Source organism: Bos javanicus, chromosome 13 (genome assembly GCF_032452875.1).
Source record: "Bos javanicus breed banteng chromosome 13, ARS-OSU_banteng_1.0, whole genome shotgun sequence".
Classification (NCBI taxonomy): Eukaryota; Metazoa; Chordata; class Mammalia; order Artiodactyla; family Bovidae; genus Bos; species Bos javanicus.
In genome coordinates, this window is record NC_083880.1 from 65,694,378 (window position 1) to 65,713,716 (window position 19,339).

Below are 19,339 nucleotides of genomic sequence, written 5' to 3' on the forward strand. Positions count from 1 at the left end.
TATGGTTTCCTGTTTGTAGCTACCGCACTTGAGCCAGCCCCCGACCCTGGTCAGCCTACTGGTGTGTGTGAGGGGGTGATGCTGGTACTTTCGGGAAACAGCAGAAGGGGCTGAGGAGAGGTGGAGTGGGGAGGGGGCTCCCGAAGAAAGGAAAGGAGAGGCAAAGATGTGCTGGAAGGAGCCCCAGGAGGGAGACTTGAGTAGAGAACTGAGTACGCCCCTGACAATGCATCAAAGTTAGTTCAGTTCAGGGGAAGCACAGAAAGCCCATCCTACAGAGCCTCTCCCCAGTCCATCCCTGAGGTTGCAATGAATCACCATTATCATGATAGGTGGGCCTCTCTTGGGGGTCTGAAGTAAGATGAACCTCAGCTGGGTTTGAATGCCAGCTCTGCACTTAGTATCTGTGTCTCCCTAGGCAAATCATTTCTCTTCTCTAAAAGTCTCAGTTTTCTCATCTGTAAAATGGGAACATTGGAAGTACAACCCTGCCCCTGCAACAGGGCTGTGTGAAGGCAATTAAAGGGCCTAACATAAACATGAACGCTGTTCCTCTCTGTCCCTGCTGTAAGGGACGCCTGGCTGCAGTTCAGAGAGTAAGCAAGGGCATCAGAGACACTTCACTTCGTGTTTTGTTTGCAAAGGCCCTGAACCTGGGGTGGGAGAGGCCCCATTTGGATGTGCAGTGTGACAGGTCTCCATCCCTCTGTGGGCTTCTGTTTCCCCATCTGCACAACAAAGAGAGGAGGGTCATGAGGTGACTCTTGGTGGGTTCTCTGGCTCCAACTGGCTAATGACCCAAAGCACAGAGACCTTGTCAACTTGTCGACATTTTGCCAAGAGATCAGGATCCTATTGTGTCTTGGGGAAGGAGAAATCATTGCTGGTCAAGGCAGGGAATGACTGCACTCTCCTATGACTATATGGTAAGTCCTGGTTGCCAAAGCGTTGGCTGAGCCTGGATCCCTTCTGTGGGCAATTCATACCCATTTTTGGAAATGCAGGTCATTGCCTCGTTTTTTTTTTTTTATATTTTCATTTATTTATATGGCTGCACCGGGTCCGAGATGCAGCACTTGGGATCTCTAGTTGTGGCATGTGGAAACTAGTTCCCCAACCAGGGGTCAAACCCCGGGCCCCCTGCATTTGGAGCCACCAGGGGACTCCCCTTTCCCCGTTGTTGATGGGTTCTCAAGGCCGCAGCCTGTGGTCAGTTAGTCAGGCCGCCCAACTCTGAGGCCAGTCTCCAGCCCTCCACATCTGGGCTCCTACCGCTACCCCCGAGTCACATCACACCTGGCTCTTGGCACAACAGGGACGGACCCAGGGTGGCACTGAGCTTACCCACCTCTCCTGGTCTGGCTCTCCCGGATGAGGAAGGCCCCTCCGTGGTTCCCAGGCAGCAGCAGCAGTTCCTCAGCTTTCTCCCGGCTCAGGCCCTCATACAGCCACCTGGGGGTGGGGAGAGACGGTCGGGGGTCAGCCTGGGGGTGGGTGGGCCAAGACCCTACTGGAGCCTCTCCTGCCTCTGTGGACCTCCAATTCCAACTGTCCCATGGAGAGTTGGCCTCGGGGTCTCTCAGGCCCCGTCGCTGTGTCCTGGTCCTGGCTCCAGGGCCCTCAGAGGACAATCTCACAGGGTCAGCTCCAGTCTTCTCTGACTGGAGACCTCATTCCCAAATGGCCAGGGTCTGGGGGCAGGTTAGGTGATCCCAGATCCTCTCCTGTCACCCGCCCAGTTCCCCCTGCACCCGTACGCCATTCACTCACATGTCTAAGCCTTCACCTCTCTAAGAATTGTTCTTTTTTTTTAAGTTTAGTGAATATTTTATTTGAAGTTTAAAGCTTAACTATGTAGTCAAACGGTGTGCAGGTGAACATTTACTCATTATCACTGAAATCTCACTTCGATTGGAGATTATTTGTGGGTCAAAAGTTTGGAACTATAATGTTCAAGACAGTCTAAAATTTTGAGAAAAAAAATTACACAGTCCACAGATCTTCATACGTGCTTCCAATGCTGGGATTCTTGATAATTCTGGGCCCACATCTTCCTTCCTCTCCTCATTTATCCTCACCCATATATGTCCACGAGGGACTTCATTGCCATGGAAAGTTCAAGGAAGTTTTGCAGGAATTTTTTGGCGTACTAGTCCATCTGCTTCACACTGTCCCCACAGTCATTCCTGGGTTGTTGCTGTTGTTCAGGGGCTAAGTCGGGTCCAACTCTTTGTGACCCCATGGACTGTAACCCACCAGACTCCTCTGTCCTCCACTATCTCCAGAGTTTGCTCAAATTCATGTCCACTGAATTGGTGATGCTATCTAACCATCTCATCCTCTGCCGCCCCCTTCTCTTTTTGCCTTCAATCTTTCCCAGCATCAGGCAGGGGGGGCCCAAGCAAAGCCTTAAGAAGCCAATTTGATGGAAATGGCTGTCATTCCGTGAAATTCCACAGTCTAAGCCAGAGTCAGGGTTGAGTTGATCCCAAGTAAATAAGAAGCTGTGATTCTCTTGGTGCCAGCAGCAAACTTAGCCTAATTTTATAGCAAATAAAACACATCCTTTCATAAAGAGGCTGCAAATGAAGTCGTGGCCAGAAAGGGGACTGACTCTCAGAGGTAGTCAGTGTTTCCTCGGTTTAAGCTTCAGTGTCAGCTATGGACACAAAACTCCGCCCAGCAGGCCCAGGCCACAGAGAGACACGCAGGCCACGTGGGCTTCACCCTGCCTCTGTGTGAACTGATTCCATGAGGGGTTCTCATGTCTCAGGATCAGAGCCAGGCATCCCGTGAGCTTCAAAAAGTGAGGCCGCCCCTGAGTTCTAAGTTTGCCTCAGAACTGAAGAGTGGCTGTCACAGCGCACTCAGTGACACATTCCTGGCTCCAGGTTATTCACTGCCTTTCTCTCTCGACACAGAATTTGCTAAGGAGTCAGTCTGTCCCTTACTCTTGGCGAGAGATGGCTCGCACTTCGTAAGAGACCATGTGTGCCCAAGTCCAATCCTCCCAAGTAAATGCCTTTTGGAAAGGCCACCCAAGGAGACTCCCTGGGCACACTGATGCTCAGCATTCTCCACCACCAGATTCTTGTGTGTGCGTGTGTGTTAGTCGCTTCAGTCATGTCTGACTCTTTGTGACCCCATGGACTGCAGCCCGCCAGGCTCCTCTGTCCATGGGATCCTCCAGGCAAGTATACTGGAGTGGGTTGCTGTGCCCTCCTCACCAAATTCTTGGCCACCCTCTAAGGACCAGGCGCCACATCTCCATGAGGCCTTCGTGAGCCCCCTCCCCTGGGCTCCCAAGCCTCACAAGCTGACCTGAGAGAGTCAGTTGTCAGCCCCTCTGAAGGACAGGGTCCTGGCCTGATTGGCCTCTGACGCCAGCTCTGCTCAGATAAGACTGGGCTTGTGGGAGGAGACAGCAGGAAGCCCCTGAGGCAGGGCCTGGGATGGGGACTCACCCATGGGCGATTCTGGCCACGTGGATGCTGGGTATGCTGTACTCTCTGCCTGAGACGTCCGACAGCACCGTCCACCAGTCTCCATCCCTGGAGAGAGAAGGACGAGGGGGCCCCCTTCTCAGAAGGGCCAAGCCCTGGGAAGTGCCCCTGGGGGACTCACGGGGACCCCCCAGGCTGGGTCCTGTGGCCACCTGTCCCACCTGAGTGTCCCAGGCTTCCTTGCACCAGCCGGTCCAGGTATCTCCTGGGCAGCAGGTGGTCTGATTCAGGGCCCCTCCCCACTGCTTCTCCCTGCAGGAGTGTCAAGCTGTAGACACTCCACCTGTGTGAGCTCAGCACCAAAGGCCACGCTCTTTTCTCCTGGAAGAGTCCCCTCCACCCCTGAGTGCATCTTCAGGGACTGGGGGAAGGGACAGAGCATCCAACCCACCGCCCTCGGAAGGACTTACTCCGAGATGATGGTCAACGGCTCGCCCAGTCTCAGCGACAGCTCTGCCTGCTCGCCCACTGGGAAACTGCCCAGGGCCACGGCCTTGGCCCGGCTCCTCTCTGGAGGGAGGGACAGAGGTGGTCACCCTTGGGCCAGAATGTGAGTTCTGGTGGAGGCTGGGTTCTTCCATCAGTCCTCCCACAGGCACCCGGGGTGGCATGTCTGCTGGGCTCCCAAGGGGTGCCTGGATCTGATGCTTTTCCACAGGGCTGTGTAGAGCCCAGGGCACCCAGACATCTCCTGGGCCCCTCAGGGAAAGGACTGGTGTGGCAAAGGGAGTGGGGCTCCTGACTACAATCCCCCTTTTTTTTTTTTTTGACTGTGCAGGGTCTTTGTGGCAGTGCATGGGCCCTTCGTTGCTGTGCACAGGCTTTCCTGAGTTGCAGTGAGTAGGGGCTACTCTCTAGCTAGTTGCAGTGATTGGGCTTCTTGCGGCAGTGGGTGGAGGATGGGCTCCAGAGTGCGTGGGCTCAGCGGTCGAGGCGCATAAGCTTAGTTGCCCTGTAGCATGTGGGATCTTAGTTCCCAGACCTGGGATAGAACCCATGTCCCCCTCACTGGCAGGCAGATTCTTAACCACTGGACCACCAGGGAAGTCCCTGCTGCTGCTAAGTCGCTTCAGTCGTGTCCGACTCTGTGCGACCCCATAGATGGCAGCCCACCAGGCCCCGCCGTCCCTGGGATTCTCCAGGCAAGAACACTGGAGTGGGTTGCCATTTCCTTCTCCAATGCATGAAAGGGAAAAGTCAAAGTGAAGTCGCTCAGTCGTGTCCAACTCTTAGCGACCTCATGAATTGCAGCCTACCAGGCTCCTCCGTCCATGGGATTTTCCAGGCAAGAGTACTGGAGTGGGGTGCCATTGCCTTCTCTAAGGGAAGTCCCTACAACCCCATTTTTACACAGATCATCACAGGAGATTTTGATAGCTAACTGACAGTTCTAAGCAGGTATTAGCCTAGATTTCTGAGCTCAGCTTCTGAAAGGCACTGATGAGGTGGTTACCAGATGGACCAGCTTTGAGGGGCTGGGAGGGGGACATGGGGGGTGAGGGTTCCTGGAGGGGCCCAGGACATCACCCATCTGGAAGGGTGCTGTAACTCTGGAGTGCCTGCACATGGGCAGAGTGGTTCTCTCGTGACTTTTGTCCTGAGCAACAGGGGCAAATCTGCGCTGCCCCCTCAGAAGTGCAGCCCCAGGCCCACTGTGACAGGCCTGGCCCAGAGCAGGTGCCCAGCAGGAACGCATGGCTCTGTCAAGTGTCCTAGTCACACACCTGCCATATCTTGCTGAGCACCTGCGGTATGCATCATCTCTGTTCAGCCCCATGACACAGCAAAGCAACTGAGGCTCTGCAGGGCGCTTTGCCGGGAGTCCTTCTCCACCCGTGGGGCACTGCTCCTGGGCCCAGGGAGGGTGGACTGGCCTGCACAGCACATCTCTGAAAGGCCCAGACTGCCTGGGAGGCTGACGTTCAAAGAGGGAGTCACAGAGACAGAGGATGACAAGCCACCCCCACCCCTACCCCACGCCACTCCACCAGGACTGGTCCTGAGAACACAGGGGCCTTGAGGCCTAATCTTGAGGTTGGAGAGCAGGAGGCAAGCAGCTACCTTTAGCACAGGATGCTCATCCCCTCACCCCACTGGGCACCAGCCTGTCCCGTCTAACTAGACCTCCTAATGCCTGTCCAGGCCCACTTTTACTGAAAAATCCCATCCTACTGAGCACCCTTCACCCACACCCCAGTGGCCCCCTCCCCTTCCTCCTCATCCCATCTCAGTAGGGGCCTCTGCATCAAGCTATGGGAAGCAGTCAGGGCCAGAAAGAAAGGTTTATGTAACCCACAGATGCTCCTCAGGGCCTGAGAGGCCTCTGTGAGGCCCTCTAGACAGAGCTGGGGCCCCAGGAAGTGAGGGAGGGACAGAAGAGGACAGACAAGGACCCAGGGGATGGGGCGGGGCAGACACAGAGCTGGACTCTTTATGGGGGCTGAGGGCCTCCGGGACATGGACAGAGTGAGACTGAGATTCTGGAAATGGACCGGTTCCTGCATGTTCTCCCAGACCCACATGGAGATCCCCTTGTTGACCCCAGACTAGAGTCCTCAGACCCTGGGGCCTGGCCATCCCACGGGGCAGGGGAATGCCTGATGCTCGAATACACGGTGCGAGTAAGTCTGGGGAGGGTGTCCTGTGACAAGAATGGAAGCAGGTGGCCAGAAGGGCCCCTCTCCCTTCTGGAAGCCCTGGCTTTGCATCCTCAGGAGCCACTGAGTTGCACATGCTGCCCCCTGACGGGTCCCCTCCAGTGGCTGAGTCATCTTCATTCTTCACTCCTTGGATTAAATAAAATGTCCCCTCCCTGACGAGCCCCTCAGCCCACACTCTGAATCAGAGACCCTTAAAACTGTCACTAAAATCTAACACAATTGTAATTGATGGTTGCTTTAGCTCCTGTCTCAGGGGCTATGCCTGCCTTGTTCACAGCTGTGGCCCGTCCTTCCCCTGGAGACCCTGGGAGAGGGGGGTACCCAGTTCCCCTCTGTTCCCACAGGCAGGGAGGGCCCCAGGACACCTGCTGGGGGTCACCCCTCTCAGCTGCCTCGCCGTGAGTCAGAGCTACCTTGAGGGCACTGCCTGTGGCTTGATTCAGAGGAAATAAGGTGGAGGTCTGTGTGGTTTCCAGATCTCTTCCTGCAGGGCCCCACACTCTGGGTGCACAGTGAGTAGCAAAGAGGAGGCACCTGCCTGCCCACCAGGTGTCTGCAGGGTCCAGGTGTCGATAACACCTGGATCTGGGATCTGGGGGAGGCTGGTATTAAAGAAGGGAGGATACTGGGCCTTCCCTGGGGGTCTAGTGGTTAGGACTACTGACTTCTACTGCAGGGGGCATGGGTTTGATCTGTGGTCGGGGAACTAAATCCTGCAGGCTGTGCGGTGTGGCCAGAAAGAAAACAAATAATAAAAAAAAAAAAGAAAGGAGGATATTGGGGATGGGGGCAGAGAAGTGGAAAGGACGCCCCCGCCAATGTAGAGGACTCTTCAGATTGGGGGCAACACCTGCCAAACCCAGACATCCAGACTGTGGCTCTGCACTCTCCCACTTCTGTTTACCTGGGTGGCTGTGTCCTTCCTCCTAAAAGTGCTGATGGTTTACAGTAATCTTGTTATCTGTGATGGTTACTTTTGTGTGTCAGAGTGGCTAGCCCACAGTACTCAGATATTGGGTCAAATACTAGTCTAGAGGCTGCCATGCTGCTGTTTTTTAGAGGAGATTAACATTTAAGTCAGTTGTTGTTCAGAACTTGTGTCCAGCTCTTTGCAACACTGAGGACTGCAGCACGCCGGGCCTCTTTGTCCTCCCTGGAGTTTGCTCAGCTTCATGTCCATCGAGTCAGTGATACTATCTAACCATCTCATCCTCTACCACCCCGTTCTCCCTTTGCCTTCAATCTTTCCCAGCATCAGGGTCTTTTCCAATGATTTAAATCAGTAGGGTTTGAATTACCCTCCACTTTGTGAGTGGATCTTCTCCAGTCAGTTGAAGACTGAGAGAAAAAGGCTGATGTCCTTCGAAGAAGAAAGAATCCTGTCTCCAGGCTCCACTCTGGAATTCAGCAGCATCAGCTCCTCCCTGGTCTCCAGCCTGCTGACCTGCCTTGCAGACTTCAGACTGGCCACTCCACAACGGCGTGGGCCAATTTCTTAAATTCTCTCTTACACACGTGTGCACACACATACCCTACTAGTTCTCTTTCTCTCTGGGGGCTGCTGACAAATGCATTATCAAAACCCCAAATCAGAAAGTGATGTTAGAAAGGATTTGTGGGCTGTTTTAGGGAACAAGAAAAAACTGGGGCTATAGTTCTAACATCAAAGTATTAGATACTGCAGGATATTTTGATGGCCTAATCATCTTAATCATCTGACTCATTGGAAAAGACCCTTATGCCGGGAAAGTCTTAAGGCGGGAGGAGAAGGGGACGACAGAGGATGGGACGGTTGGATGGCATCACCGACTCGATGGACATGAGTTTGAGCAAGCTCTGGGAGTTGGTGATGGACAGGGAAGCCTGGCATGCTGCAGTCCATGGGGTTGCAGAGTCGGACACGACTCAGCAACTGAACTGAACTGAATCATCATAAAAACAGACATTTTTAGTCAGGACTGCCTTAGAAAACCACAGTGATAGGTTTAGCCTATGCCTTGTATGAATTCATTTTTCCAGGCATCATAGCTCTATTTTGCTTCAAGTATTTCATAGCACCTCTCAGGATAACAGCATCACCATCCAGCAGAACCTTCTGTGCTGATGGAAATGTTCTATAATTGTGTTGTCCAATAAGGTAGCTACTAGCTACATACGGCTGGTGAGCACTTAAAATAAATAAGGCTGGTGTGACTGAGGAGCTGAATCTTTGATTTTCATTAATTTCAGTCTAAACTGAAATAGCAACATAAGGTTAGTGGCTGTGGTAATGGATGGTGCAGCTTTGGAGAGCAGCGGAAGTGGGCTGGTCTGAGAGCTGCAGCTCAGTCTCTGGATAAGCTGAGTTGGGAGGAGGGAAGCCTTGGGAGACGCCTGGGGCCCATCACACCCTCCAGTTCGCTTGGGTCACCCTCTCACATATTCTAGTTTATCTGGGTTAATGTTCTGACCATTAATATGTACGCTCCGCGAGAGCAGGGACCCTGGCTGTGGGGTTCATGGGGAGGCGAACGCTCGAAGCTGTGTTTATACTTAAAGCTGTGTCGGAGTGGCTGGTCAGGAAGGCCCTGGCTGCCCCGGGGCCCATGGCCTACCTGCTTGCATGGGCTCAGGATTCTGGCCTTGCACACAGGGGCTGAAGCTTGGGCTTGGAAGGGCTTTCCCCCTGCTGGGCTGACTTCCCATCGTTCCTCAGAAGAACACTCAGGAGCACATCGCCAAGAGAAATCTGAAAGAGATGCTGTGATGGGGACGCGCCATGGCTCCCCGAGCCTGGTGCCCAGACCCCCGCCTCCTCCTGCTCCTGCCCACCCCTCCTCCACCCCGCCCTGCCCCAGCTCAGCCCTGCTGACCTCCTGGCCGACGCAAGGGAACGAGATCTCTCCCGTCAGGACCAGGCTCCAGCCCCTCCCCACCAGCCTCTGAAGGCTTTCTGCAAACCAGACCTTGTTTTCTTTTCATCCCATCTTTTCTATGCTGCAGCCATGCTCCATTCAATGTTTCTGGGCCTTTCCCTGTGTGAAGTCCCCTCCCACTGGCCGGAAGACCCTTTTCCCATTTCCGGCCTGTCTGTACCCCACCCTCCCCAGGAAGTTTTCCCTGAATCCCCCAGCCCTAGCTGCTCATTTCCATGGTTCCTCAGAACCACTGCCTGACCTGGGATCACATTCTGTCACCTGGGGGGCAAGGGCCAATGACAGGACAGAGTTCATTCATCCCAGGCACACCGGGACCCATGGCTGGGTGGGCAAGGGGGATCTGAGGGGACTTGGGAGCTGGCGCGTCTCGTGAGCTAAGGTGACACCGAGCACAGTGACCAGTGTCACAGGGCAGAGTAGGGTGCCTGGGAGGCCGTATGACACAGTGGTGACTTGCAAGTCTGTACAGGATTGGCTGTCGAACCATTTCCCTCTCTTTGCCTCCATTTCCTCGTTTGAAAAAGGGGATAACGACACCCGCCATACGGGCCTGAGAGATAACGCGTGTGAAGAGGCTGGCCGGTGCCTGCTTTTCCTTTCTCACACCCTGAATGTCACTTCACCAGAGGCTGTTTCTGGGGACCTTCCCTTGTGTCCCTCTTGGCTCCCTGTTGTGCTCTTCCCAATTTTTAATTATTCATGTGCTGGGGTGCTTGTTTAACCAGTCACGATTCCATAGCATGCTATGAACAAGGACCTCTCTGTTTGCCCAATTCCTCGGCATTTTCACCCACCGATGGCACTTGATGAACATTGCCTAAATGGATGGAGTGATTACAAGCTCTTTGGATAGGTGTCTTATCCTTGTTTGTTATTGCTTAATCTCTAAGCTGTGCCCAACTCCTGCAACCCCATGGGCTGTAGCCCGCCAGGCTCCCTTGTCCATGGGATTCTCCAGGCAAAAACACTGGGATGGATAGCCATTTCCTTCTCCAGGGGGTCTTGCCCATTATCTTTAGAATAATTTAAATTCTCAGGTTTCCATGGTAATGCTGATTTTTTCAAACAATATATCATTAAGACGCTGCAGGAAGGTGGTTTCATTCTTTGAGACAGTTTCAGTCTTTTCCTTACAGACAGGACACGATTACACCAGTGTGGGGACATGGCAGGCTCCATCCTGCCTTTGAACATCTCCCTACCCCTGGGTGAGGACAGCTGCTCGCCATGATCATGGAGGGGCTCCCGTGGCCTCACCAGCCATCCTGTCTGCGGAGTAAAGGTCCTGCCTTAGAGGTTAGAACATCTATCTGTGAAACCATCTGCCATCTCCTGCCATCAACATGGGGAAAACAGGATCTGTTTGCTCTCCCTCCTTGGGTAGCTCAGGCCCACCCTTAGGGGATGGCTCCTGGCAGCCACTTCCTGCTCAGACTTGGAAATCCTGAAACCTTGGCAGCCCGAGCTGGTGCTGCTGCCTCCTGGGGTCTCTGCTTCCCGCAAGGTCAAGGCAGCTTTTCATGGTCAGGTTTTCAACAGTCCTGCTGCTCCCAGCCTTTCCTTCCCTTGGGTATGAGGCACAGACATGGGTCCAGAAAACCCCTGGGACAGATCATGCCTGGCTAGCGCGAGGGCTTAATTCAGACCAACCAAACTCAAGCTGTGTGACCTCAGGCAAAGCACGCGACTTCCCTGAGTCTCATGTGTGAATCTGGGAATAATACTGACACCTCGGGCTGTGAGAAGCTGAGCAGCCTGGCAGGGAGAGTGTGCTCAGTGAAGGTTGCTTTCTTCTCTTTGAGCAAGACAAAGTCACCACAGTTACCAACCACACTAAACCCAGAGGCTTCTTCCCGCTGCAGGTAGAGGTGGGGGCTGGGCCGCAGGAGAACCCTGCACTCAGGCTGCCAGCCCCCAGCACTCTGCCAGCTCCCTTCACCAGGTCAGGTCAAGGTCGGGAAGACGTCTGGGGGCAAAATGAAGACCGGGGGTGGGCAGACCTAGGAAGAGGAGGTGGTATTGGCCCAAACTTAAAGAGAAGAATCTAATAATAACTGTGTAAGTATCTGAACAACTTACTCATGTTAGGCACTTTGCAGGGGCCCAGGCATGGGCGGAAGAGTTAAAGACAGCTGAGGTCAGCATACCCACCGCCCACATTGTTTTGATCATCGCACTTGACCTTTTGAGAGATCCCAGGGTTTGAATACCATTCCAAACAATGACCAGGGCCCAGAGAAAGTGACCTCGCACTCTGTTGGTAGCTGGTTATTGCAGACCTGGGTCTACAATCTGAGTCTTCTGTGTGTTTGTGCTTCTGAAAATAATTTCTCAGTGGTGGAGGTAAGTCACGGATTTGGATTGAGCTAAAGGGAGAACCCCTGCCCTCCCTTTTAGCTGAGAAAGATCAGCTGAAGAACTTTTTGAGAGGAACTGTAGACTCCAGAACTGAATGTGCCTTCAGAGGTTATAATCTAGACTCCTCGTATCCACTGACACCATACGGCTATCGCTCAGAGAGGGTCCCCAAGTCACACAGCAAGTTGGGAACTGAGATGAGACCAGAATGGGCATGAAAAGCAGCTGGAGGGAACAGCAAAGGGGAAGAGGAGGACCCTCAGAAGCCGTTTCTCACAGCCTCAGCAGAACCAACTGCCCTTCCCGTTGAGCTTATTTCCCAACTGTATAGCCCACTCCCAGTCTTGAGGGGACCATCCTTCCTCACAGTCCCAAGGCCATCAGAAAACAAAATCAAGCATACTTACTGGTTTCCTGTCATCAGAGTCTTGGGGTGGGGGACCAGCTAAGACGCATGTTTTAGCTGAAGAGGTTGGAGCTCTCAGTGGGGTGTAAAGTCTTCTAGAAGTCTGCCAATGTCCTTAGTTCTAGGCCACCCAGAAACCTCTTGGCCTGAGAGAGTCTTCAGGGAGCTTTGGGGAGCTCGGCATCTGCCCGTGGTAGTGGTCTGTACCCCAGGGATGGGACAGGACCCCCGTGCTCCTCAGAGACCTCTGACTAGGTGGCCCTGTCAAGTACAGCCAGGCGGGGAAGCAGGACCCACATCTCTGAGCTCTGCTGCAGGGTTCTTAGGGCTCCCGGCTCACATCTGCAGGCTCTGTGGTTCTCACAACCACCCGTTTCCTCTGACGGCATCACAGACCATCAAGGAGCCACCTTCCCCAAGTTCCTGTTTGTGGGGGAGAAGCAGCTGCCACGTCACGATCCCGGAGGGAGAGGCTTCTCTTCTGGCTCTGGGGTTTGGGCCTGCTCTGAGGAACACAGACCCAATGGGTAGCCAGGCTTCCCTGATCGTCACCATCACCTGAGGGGGCTTGCTAGACTCAGATCCCTGAGACCCTCCCGCATCTTCTGAATCCAAGTCAGCAGAGGAGCAGCCCCCAGACTCTGAATCTTCACCACTCCAAGAGATTCCTCTGGCTGGCAAGTATGGGAAGCATTGCCAAGAAGGCAGGTGTCCCAAAATTTACTGTGTCTAGGGAAGCCCCTGGGGATCTTGTTAAACAGTAGATTCTGGTTCTGTGAGTCTGGATGGGGCTCAAGATTCTACATCGCTAACAACTCCCAGTGGATAAAACCATGTTGACCATCTGGGAGCCACACTGTGCGTGGACCTGGACAGTGGTTCTTCAAGTGTGGTCCCTACGCCAGTAGCCCCAGTACCATCTGGGACTTCGTTTCATAGGAGGGTTCTCAAGGCCCATCTTAGGTCTACCCAATTAGAAACTCCATGGTGGAGGGCCAGCAACCTATCTTCACAAGCCCTCCAGGTGATCCTTGATGCATTCCCTAACCCTGAGACTCACTCCGCTGGGATGAAGAATCTCTGATAAAATTGTCTCTGATTGGTGTGCTTAAATCAGTTAACAACATTTAAATAAATTAAAATAAAAACCTCAGCTCATTAGCATCTAAATAATCATACCCACTCATTATCTCCCCTTTAGGGGGCTTAGCAATCCTGGAGACAGATGCTTTGAACGCAAAACTGTCATTTCACAGACAATGCAGCCTGATTTGGGGCCCTGCCGTACCTGGATTCATGGTCTCCCTTTCTCCTGGGTAAGGCTTGAGATTTAACTCCTGAGGCATGTGATGTGGAGAGTGGAGGGCCAGAGTGGAAGTGCCTCCTCTTTAAGAAAGTTCTAACTAGCATGCTACTGTGGGTGACGGCCCCTCAAGGATGTGGCCTGTGGCTGGGAGGGACCTGACTGTAGCCCCAACCACCTGCTCTTGCCTCCACACCACTGTGATGTCCATCTTTCCATGTGACAAACAGCCTTTCACACTGGCCTTAAGGAGCAGTCCATGAGCAAGGAACGAAGTAGGGAATGACATCTCTGGTCTCAAAACATTCCCACCATATGCTCTCCCATTCCACTCAGGGAGGTACCTGGAAATGAGAGAGTCTAAAGCCTAGATGTGTGGCTCTATTAGTTTCTAGACTATTTTTAAGTTAGTTACCTCTGGGCCTGTCTTCTCATCCATAAAACTGGAATAGGTCTACCTTCCTGGATCAGAGGAGGGACACGCAAGAAGATGAAAGGGCTCAATCTGTAGTGGGTGCTCAATAAAAGCCTTAATAAAACATGAAAATGCATTGATTCTGGAAGAACTAGGAACCTTGTCGAGTAGGTGTCGCTGGCGACATCACTTAACTTTCCTCAACCGTTCTTTGTAAAACGCACTGCCCACTTCGCAGAGCTGCCACGAGAACTGCGTGAGAAAATTTACACGGAAAAGCTTAACACAGTCATAGTGTGTAGCGTCTACCTGGCCACTTCCTTACCTCTCACAAAGTAGGCGCTCTAACTTCTTTTTTTTAGTATTGAATAGGAAGAAAGAAAATGCAAATGAGAAGAGGATGAGTATGGTAAGAACCAGCTGGTGTAGTCAGCTGGGGCCTGACCCCAGGCACAAAGCCAAGCTGGGAAGAGGCAACCATCCGTGCTGTGCAGCCAAGACGGCTGGAGCAGGGTGGGCTCTCAGAGCAGCCCTGGCCATCAGACCACCTGCAGCTCTGCAACTCCGTACCGGGTGGTTTTGTCTGGAACTCAGCGCGGACACCTCATCTGCCCATGGGCTCTGGTTTCCTGTCCTCTACTAGGAGAGGCAGGGTCGAGTCATTTTACAAGTACCTCCCCACAGACACTGCGACCTGGGTATACTGGTAGCCGCAGCCCCTGGATCATTCGGAACTGATCTAGGATGGCCACCCCCCTGGAATTTTTCTTGGGGGGGCAGGGTACAAAGAGCCCCTTCTGGAGAAACACAGCCTGGTCTGTCGGTGGCGCCCTGGCAGGTGGCTGTGGTTACCGTACAAGGGGTGGGACGCAGCAACCGTGCACGAAGGGCAGAGCTGAGATGCTGAACACCTTCCCGAGACCTCACCTGCTCCTCCATCACAAACCAATGACCAAGCTTCTCACGGTTTTTCGTCTGAGGGGAATACAGGTGTGTCAGATGGACTCAGGGTTCAGTCCCGGCTAGCTTACTGGCATGATGATCTTGGGCAAATGATTAATCCCGGGACTTGGTTTCCTCACTTTAAGTGGATGGTGTCGCTGGGTGGACAATCATCAGGTATGTGACCCAGTATGAAGCCCATGTGCAGTCCCCACCAGAGCCCCAGGAAGTGGCTTGAGAGAAGTCACACCAGCCACTGGGTAACAATGAGACATATACAGCTTTATTTCGTCGTCTGTAAAAAGTCATACTCCGGCAGAGTGATGCATTCCCTATCTGAGCAGAAAGCGAATGCTACATCTGAAAAGCCCCTTCCTAGGACTGAAATTATATAACCCTGAGCTGACATCTCTGTGCTGTCAAAGCGGGACCCTTACTGGGTGGCAATTGTTTTCACACTCCTGGAGACACTCTCTGGGTGGCTGTGACCCCCTCACATAGCAGTGGACCGAACACAATTCTACCTGGATGGGGTGCCCTTATAGTTCCTTCCCTCTTAGAAGAGGGAGTTCACAGGATTAACTTTCTGAGAAATGGGTTCTATCTTTCATTTAGGCTCCATTAACTCTTCTGAAATCAAGGTTATACTTATAAAGCATCATATTGTGTTAATGTCTGATCCTCTCTCTCCAACTATTTCCTCAGCATCTATATAATTTTCAGGCTATATACTTCTCCCTTCTGGGGGGATGGAGAGTGCTTCTCCTGGGAGGCGCCTCCTTCTGATGTCTGGTGTGTGGCATCAGACACTGCAGAGACATCAATTTTGCTCTGACAGAGCAGAGGCCTGGAATTTTGTTTTCCACCTTCCTGTGCTAAGAGAGTCCAATAATTAAGCCACACTCATTCCTTCAGAAAAATGCAACATTGCATCAGAATGTCATTGTTCATGGGCTTCTAAGAGAACATATCCCTTCCTTTCATTTATAGGATACATGAATTCAATTGGACGGGAGAAGGTGGCTGGCCACCTGGCCTGCTTTTCTATGTAACAGGTTCCCTTCTATTGGTCATAATCAACAATCCAAACAGGAATTATGATCTTCCATCTTCCTCAGATCTCCTCTCTCCTGAAGTCACTTTACAAATCTTGACCATCAGAGAGGAACCAAAAGAGAATGTAATGGCCTACCTAGAAACCTGTTCTGCATATTTCTCCTAAAAACATCACTGAAAATGCAAAAAAAAAAAAAGAGTCCCTTTTTTTGTTTTTGTCTGCAGAAGCTCTACAAGAAAGCATGTCTAAAATCACAAAACTATGCACACACAAACACAGACACGCGTGCTCACACACATACATCAGGAATCAAAGAATCTTAGATACATAGTTGGGAAAGCACAAGGAAAAGCTGGTAAGAGAAGATATGGAGATCTGATCAGCTAAAGAGGTTGGAATGTTACAGAAATGGGATGGAAGTGGTTCTTGGTACATACAAAAAGGAGTGTGGGCAGGCAGAGAGGATGATAAATCCAGGATACCAGAAAGAGAGAGAGTCAGTGGCCATGCAGGAGTTAAAGATAGATGCCAGATTGCTGGATGAAGTGTTATATTATGGAGTGGCTGTTTGAAGGAGGATGGACTTGCATGGTCCTGGGGAGGAGCATTTGCTTAGCAGGACACTTCCATGGTCTGGTGTCTGTCCAGAACATCAGGGGACTCAGAGGATTCTTGAGTTCCATCTGACTGATTGCTGGCAACAGATCGGCTGAAGGCACTTTCTCCAGAGCCGATGCTACTTGAGGTGGAGTGGGTTCGGGATCGGGCGAGCCGGGTCATGCTGGCAGATGGGACTGTAAGAGAGAATGGAGAGGACTAGAGGAAAGAGCTGTGGTTAAGCTCAGCTAATCCAGAAGTTTCACCAAAGGCTTTACATGTAGCTTTCCCAACCCATCATCTGGCGACACCAGGACGAGACACAGCCATCCCACTTTGCTCTAGGTGAGGGGCTCTAGGCAAGGCTGCTTTAATCCTCTGGATCTGGGTGAAATCTCAGCTGGTTCTGGTCTACAGTAGAATGATGGGTGAACTAAGTCCAGAGTATAACCTCTTAGCTATGCCCATGCCATCCACACAGTGATTAGGAAGAAGGCTTTGGGAACCCAAACAGGTAACCCAAACCTGTGATGCATGCGAGACTAAACCAAAGAAAGACAAATCACACCACACAAGTACGAAGGTGTTTCACACACACAGTGCAAGCCCGATACAACAAGACTACCATCTGTGTCCACAGGTGACCCTTGCTACCTGGGGAGGAGACATGTAGGTAGGTGAGGGGCAGGGAGGGCAGGGGGGCCTGGAGCTGGCCTCTGCACAGGCACCGAGGTGCAGGCTGACTGTGAGAAAGCACACTGGAGGTCTATTTAAGTCAGACTTCTGCTGTGCCACTGCTCTGGCTGTAAGGTCCTTCCAGCTTGGCTAGGAAAGGGCCTAACCTGGCCTACCTCCCTGCCTGTCTTTCTAAGACAAGCCACTCCTCCAGCTGTCATTTCAATGCTGGGGTCAGAAGATGCCAGTACCTGCATTCTCCGGGCATAGGCTCCAACCTTCATAATTGAGAACCCTGTGTCTGGGAGTTAACTCAAGGATCACTCAGTAGGTGGTGGTGATGGAAGAAGGGCCCCCTATGAAGTTTCAGCTGCTGCTGCGACCCTGGCTGTTACAACCCACCCCTTTACTCCTGGGGAACCAGGGCTGGACCGTCAGGCTAACTCTCTCGGGGCACAATGAGCCGCGTTCTATCGGGCTCTCACTGCACAGGGAAACCATGGACATGCTGCGGGCAGCCAGGAGAGCATCGCTGGGAGGCAGGGGCGGGGCCAGCACAGAGGAAGGTACCTGACTCGGTGCTCAGGTGACTGAGCTGCACGTACGGGACTGGAAGCAGGATGGACACAGGAAAAGGCAGGTTAGTGACCCAAGAGTGCCAAGTGGTAAACCTGGTTACCTGGCAGACACTGACAGAACAAACTAAGCCAGGGGCAAAGTTTCATTCTAAGGTTCCAGAAAGGACGGAAGGCTAACTGATAATTCAGTAACATCTTGGATGATACTTCTCTCAACTAGTCAAAGGCAACTGCTTTTTCCTCCACTATAAACAGCCAACCTGCCTGGATAATGAACTGCTTCCTATGAAAGGAGAGGGACTTGTGCTCCTCCCAGCGAGCCAGAGGGACAGGGGTGTGGGCTCGGTTGATAGTGGCTCACAGACGGGGATGACACGGCCACTCCAGACGAGACATACATGGGCTGCCTGCCAGGTACAGGGCTGTACCCAGGGGTCCAGCTGCTGCCCAGAGCAGCTGCCCAGTGGTCATTAATCACACTGACACCAAAGACAGGAGAAAAATCACCCTACTGGATACAGAGCTCTGTACCTGGGTAGAAGGGGTTTCCTTTTTAAAACTCCAAGAAAGGAGCCAGTGAGGATATCCTGGGACAAATGAGAAAGCTCAGGAGTCTCACAATACAAGAGACCAGGACAGTGGCACATGATACGACACATCCTTGGATTCACTCTGAAATACTCTGCAAGGTTATCTCCTGTGGGGAGCAGACTTCACTGATGTAACTTGTTTCTCTAGACCAGGAGTCATTAACCAGCTAAGTTCAAATGCAAGTAACAACCTCATATTCACAGCCAGGACTGCCAAAGCTTCAGTGGTTGAACATGTGGACTCTGGAGTTAAGACTGAATCATGGCTCTACCCCTGAAATGTTATCCTAAGAAACATGCTTAGCCTCTAAGCCTCAATTTCTTCTTCTGTAAAATGGGACTAATAGCAGAACTTACCTCTTAAGGTTAAGAATACAGAGTGCCTGGCACAAGTAAGCATTACTCATCTTTGTATATATGCGCAGAAGAATCTTTCATAAAAAATTTTGGTTTCTACTTAACTTCAGCCTGGCTAGCACAGAGGTTACGCCCTGAGAACTGAGTGCTCCCCAGATGCCAAAATGACCCCATTTATCAATAAATCTTGGTTAGAATAGAAAGTTATGTACTACTCACTGTAGCCCATTCCCTGCAAAAAGTACTTGAAGGCCTCGGTGAGCTTCCCAGGCTAGGAAGACAAAAGAAGAAGCTGTTAATCTTTGCACGGACAGAGAACTGAAATCAAATGGATGCTTTTTAAAAAAAGTCTCCTTACCTGAACTACTTGGGGTAGTCCACCACAGTCTGCCATCTAGAAGGGAAAACATGTAAGTCAGCTGAGACTTGAATACACTTAAGGGGAACGCTCTGCATATCCAGGGTCCTGTCAAACAGGACAGAATCAAATTACAGGTTCCTTAATGTTTAACTGCACCCTAGTGTCCATCTTCTAATGCACTCTTTTTGTTTTTTAATTAATTAGTTTTGGTTGCACTGGGTCTTCACTGCTGCGCTCATGCTTTCTCTAGTTGCGGAAAGCGGGGGAACTCTCGAGTTGTGGAACACAGGCCTCTCATTGCGATGGCTTCTCTTGCTGTGGAGCATGGGCTCTAGGGTTTGTGGGCTTCAGCAGTTGCAGCACACAGGCTTAGCTGCTCCATGGCATGTGGGATCCTCTCAGATCAAGGAATGAACCATATCCCCTTCACTGGCAGGCAAATTCTTTACCACTGAGCCACCAGGGAAGTCCCTCCTCAATGCACTCTTATACGCAGACCTAAATTCTAGCAATAACTTTGGATATAATTCTGAAAGATTATTCACTATTTATTCATCAGTAGGGCAGGGCCCGGCTGTCAGGTCCATGTCAGGAATTTTCCACTGGGTGATAGTAAAGT

General features: G+C 51.9%; 2 protein-coding genes across 12 annotated transcripts in view; both read right to left on the reverse strand.

The window, feature by feature from the left end:
• SLA2 (Src like adaptor 2) overlaps positions 1-14,666 on the reverse strand; it is a 29,354-nt gene extending 14,688 nt beyond the window's left edge. Inside the window, exons 1-5 of one of the 2 annotated variants that reach the window (XM_061437514.1) lie at positions 11,847-14,666; positions 8,758-8,891; positions 3,914-4,013; positions 3,465-3,551; positions 1,349-1,452 (exon numbers count right to left, since the gene is read on the reverse strand). In XM_061437514.1, coding sequence (XP_061293498.1) covers positions 1,349-1,452; positions 3,465-3,551; positions 3,914-4,013; positions 8,758-8,848 — 382 coding nt within the window. In that variant the 5' untranslated portion in view covers positions 8,849-8,891; positions 11,847-14,666. The remainder of the gene's footprint in view (positions 1-1,348; positions 1,453-3,464; positions 3,552-3,913; positions 4,014-8,757; positions 8,892-11,846) is intronic. The other variant, XM_061437515.1, reaches the window with a different exon arrangement.
• Positions 14,667-14,766: 100 nt separating this feature from the next.
• The window catches only part of NDRG3 (NDRG family member 3), a 63,183-nt gene continuing 58,610 nt past the window's right edge, over positions 14,767-19,339 (reverse strand). For 5 of the 10 annotated variants that reach the window (XM_061437498.1, XM_061437496.1, XM_061437495.1 and 2 more), the window contains 4 exons: positions 18,718-18,753; positions 18,579-18,630; positions 17,405-17,443; positions 14,767-16,356 (listed from right to left, as the gene is read on the reverse strand). In XM_061437498.1, coding sequence (XP_061293482.1) covers positions 16,175-16,356; positions 17,405-17,443; positions 18,579-18,630; positions 18,718-18,753 — 309 coding nt within the window. In that variant the 3' untranslated portion in view covers positions 14,767-16,174. The remainder of the gene's footprint in view (positions 16,357-17,404; positions 17,444-18,578; positions 18,631-18,717; positions 18,754-19,339) is intronic. The other 5 variants (XM_061437501.1, XM_061437499.1, XM_061437500.1 and 2 more) reach the window with 1 other exon arrangement.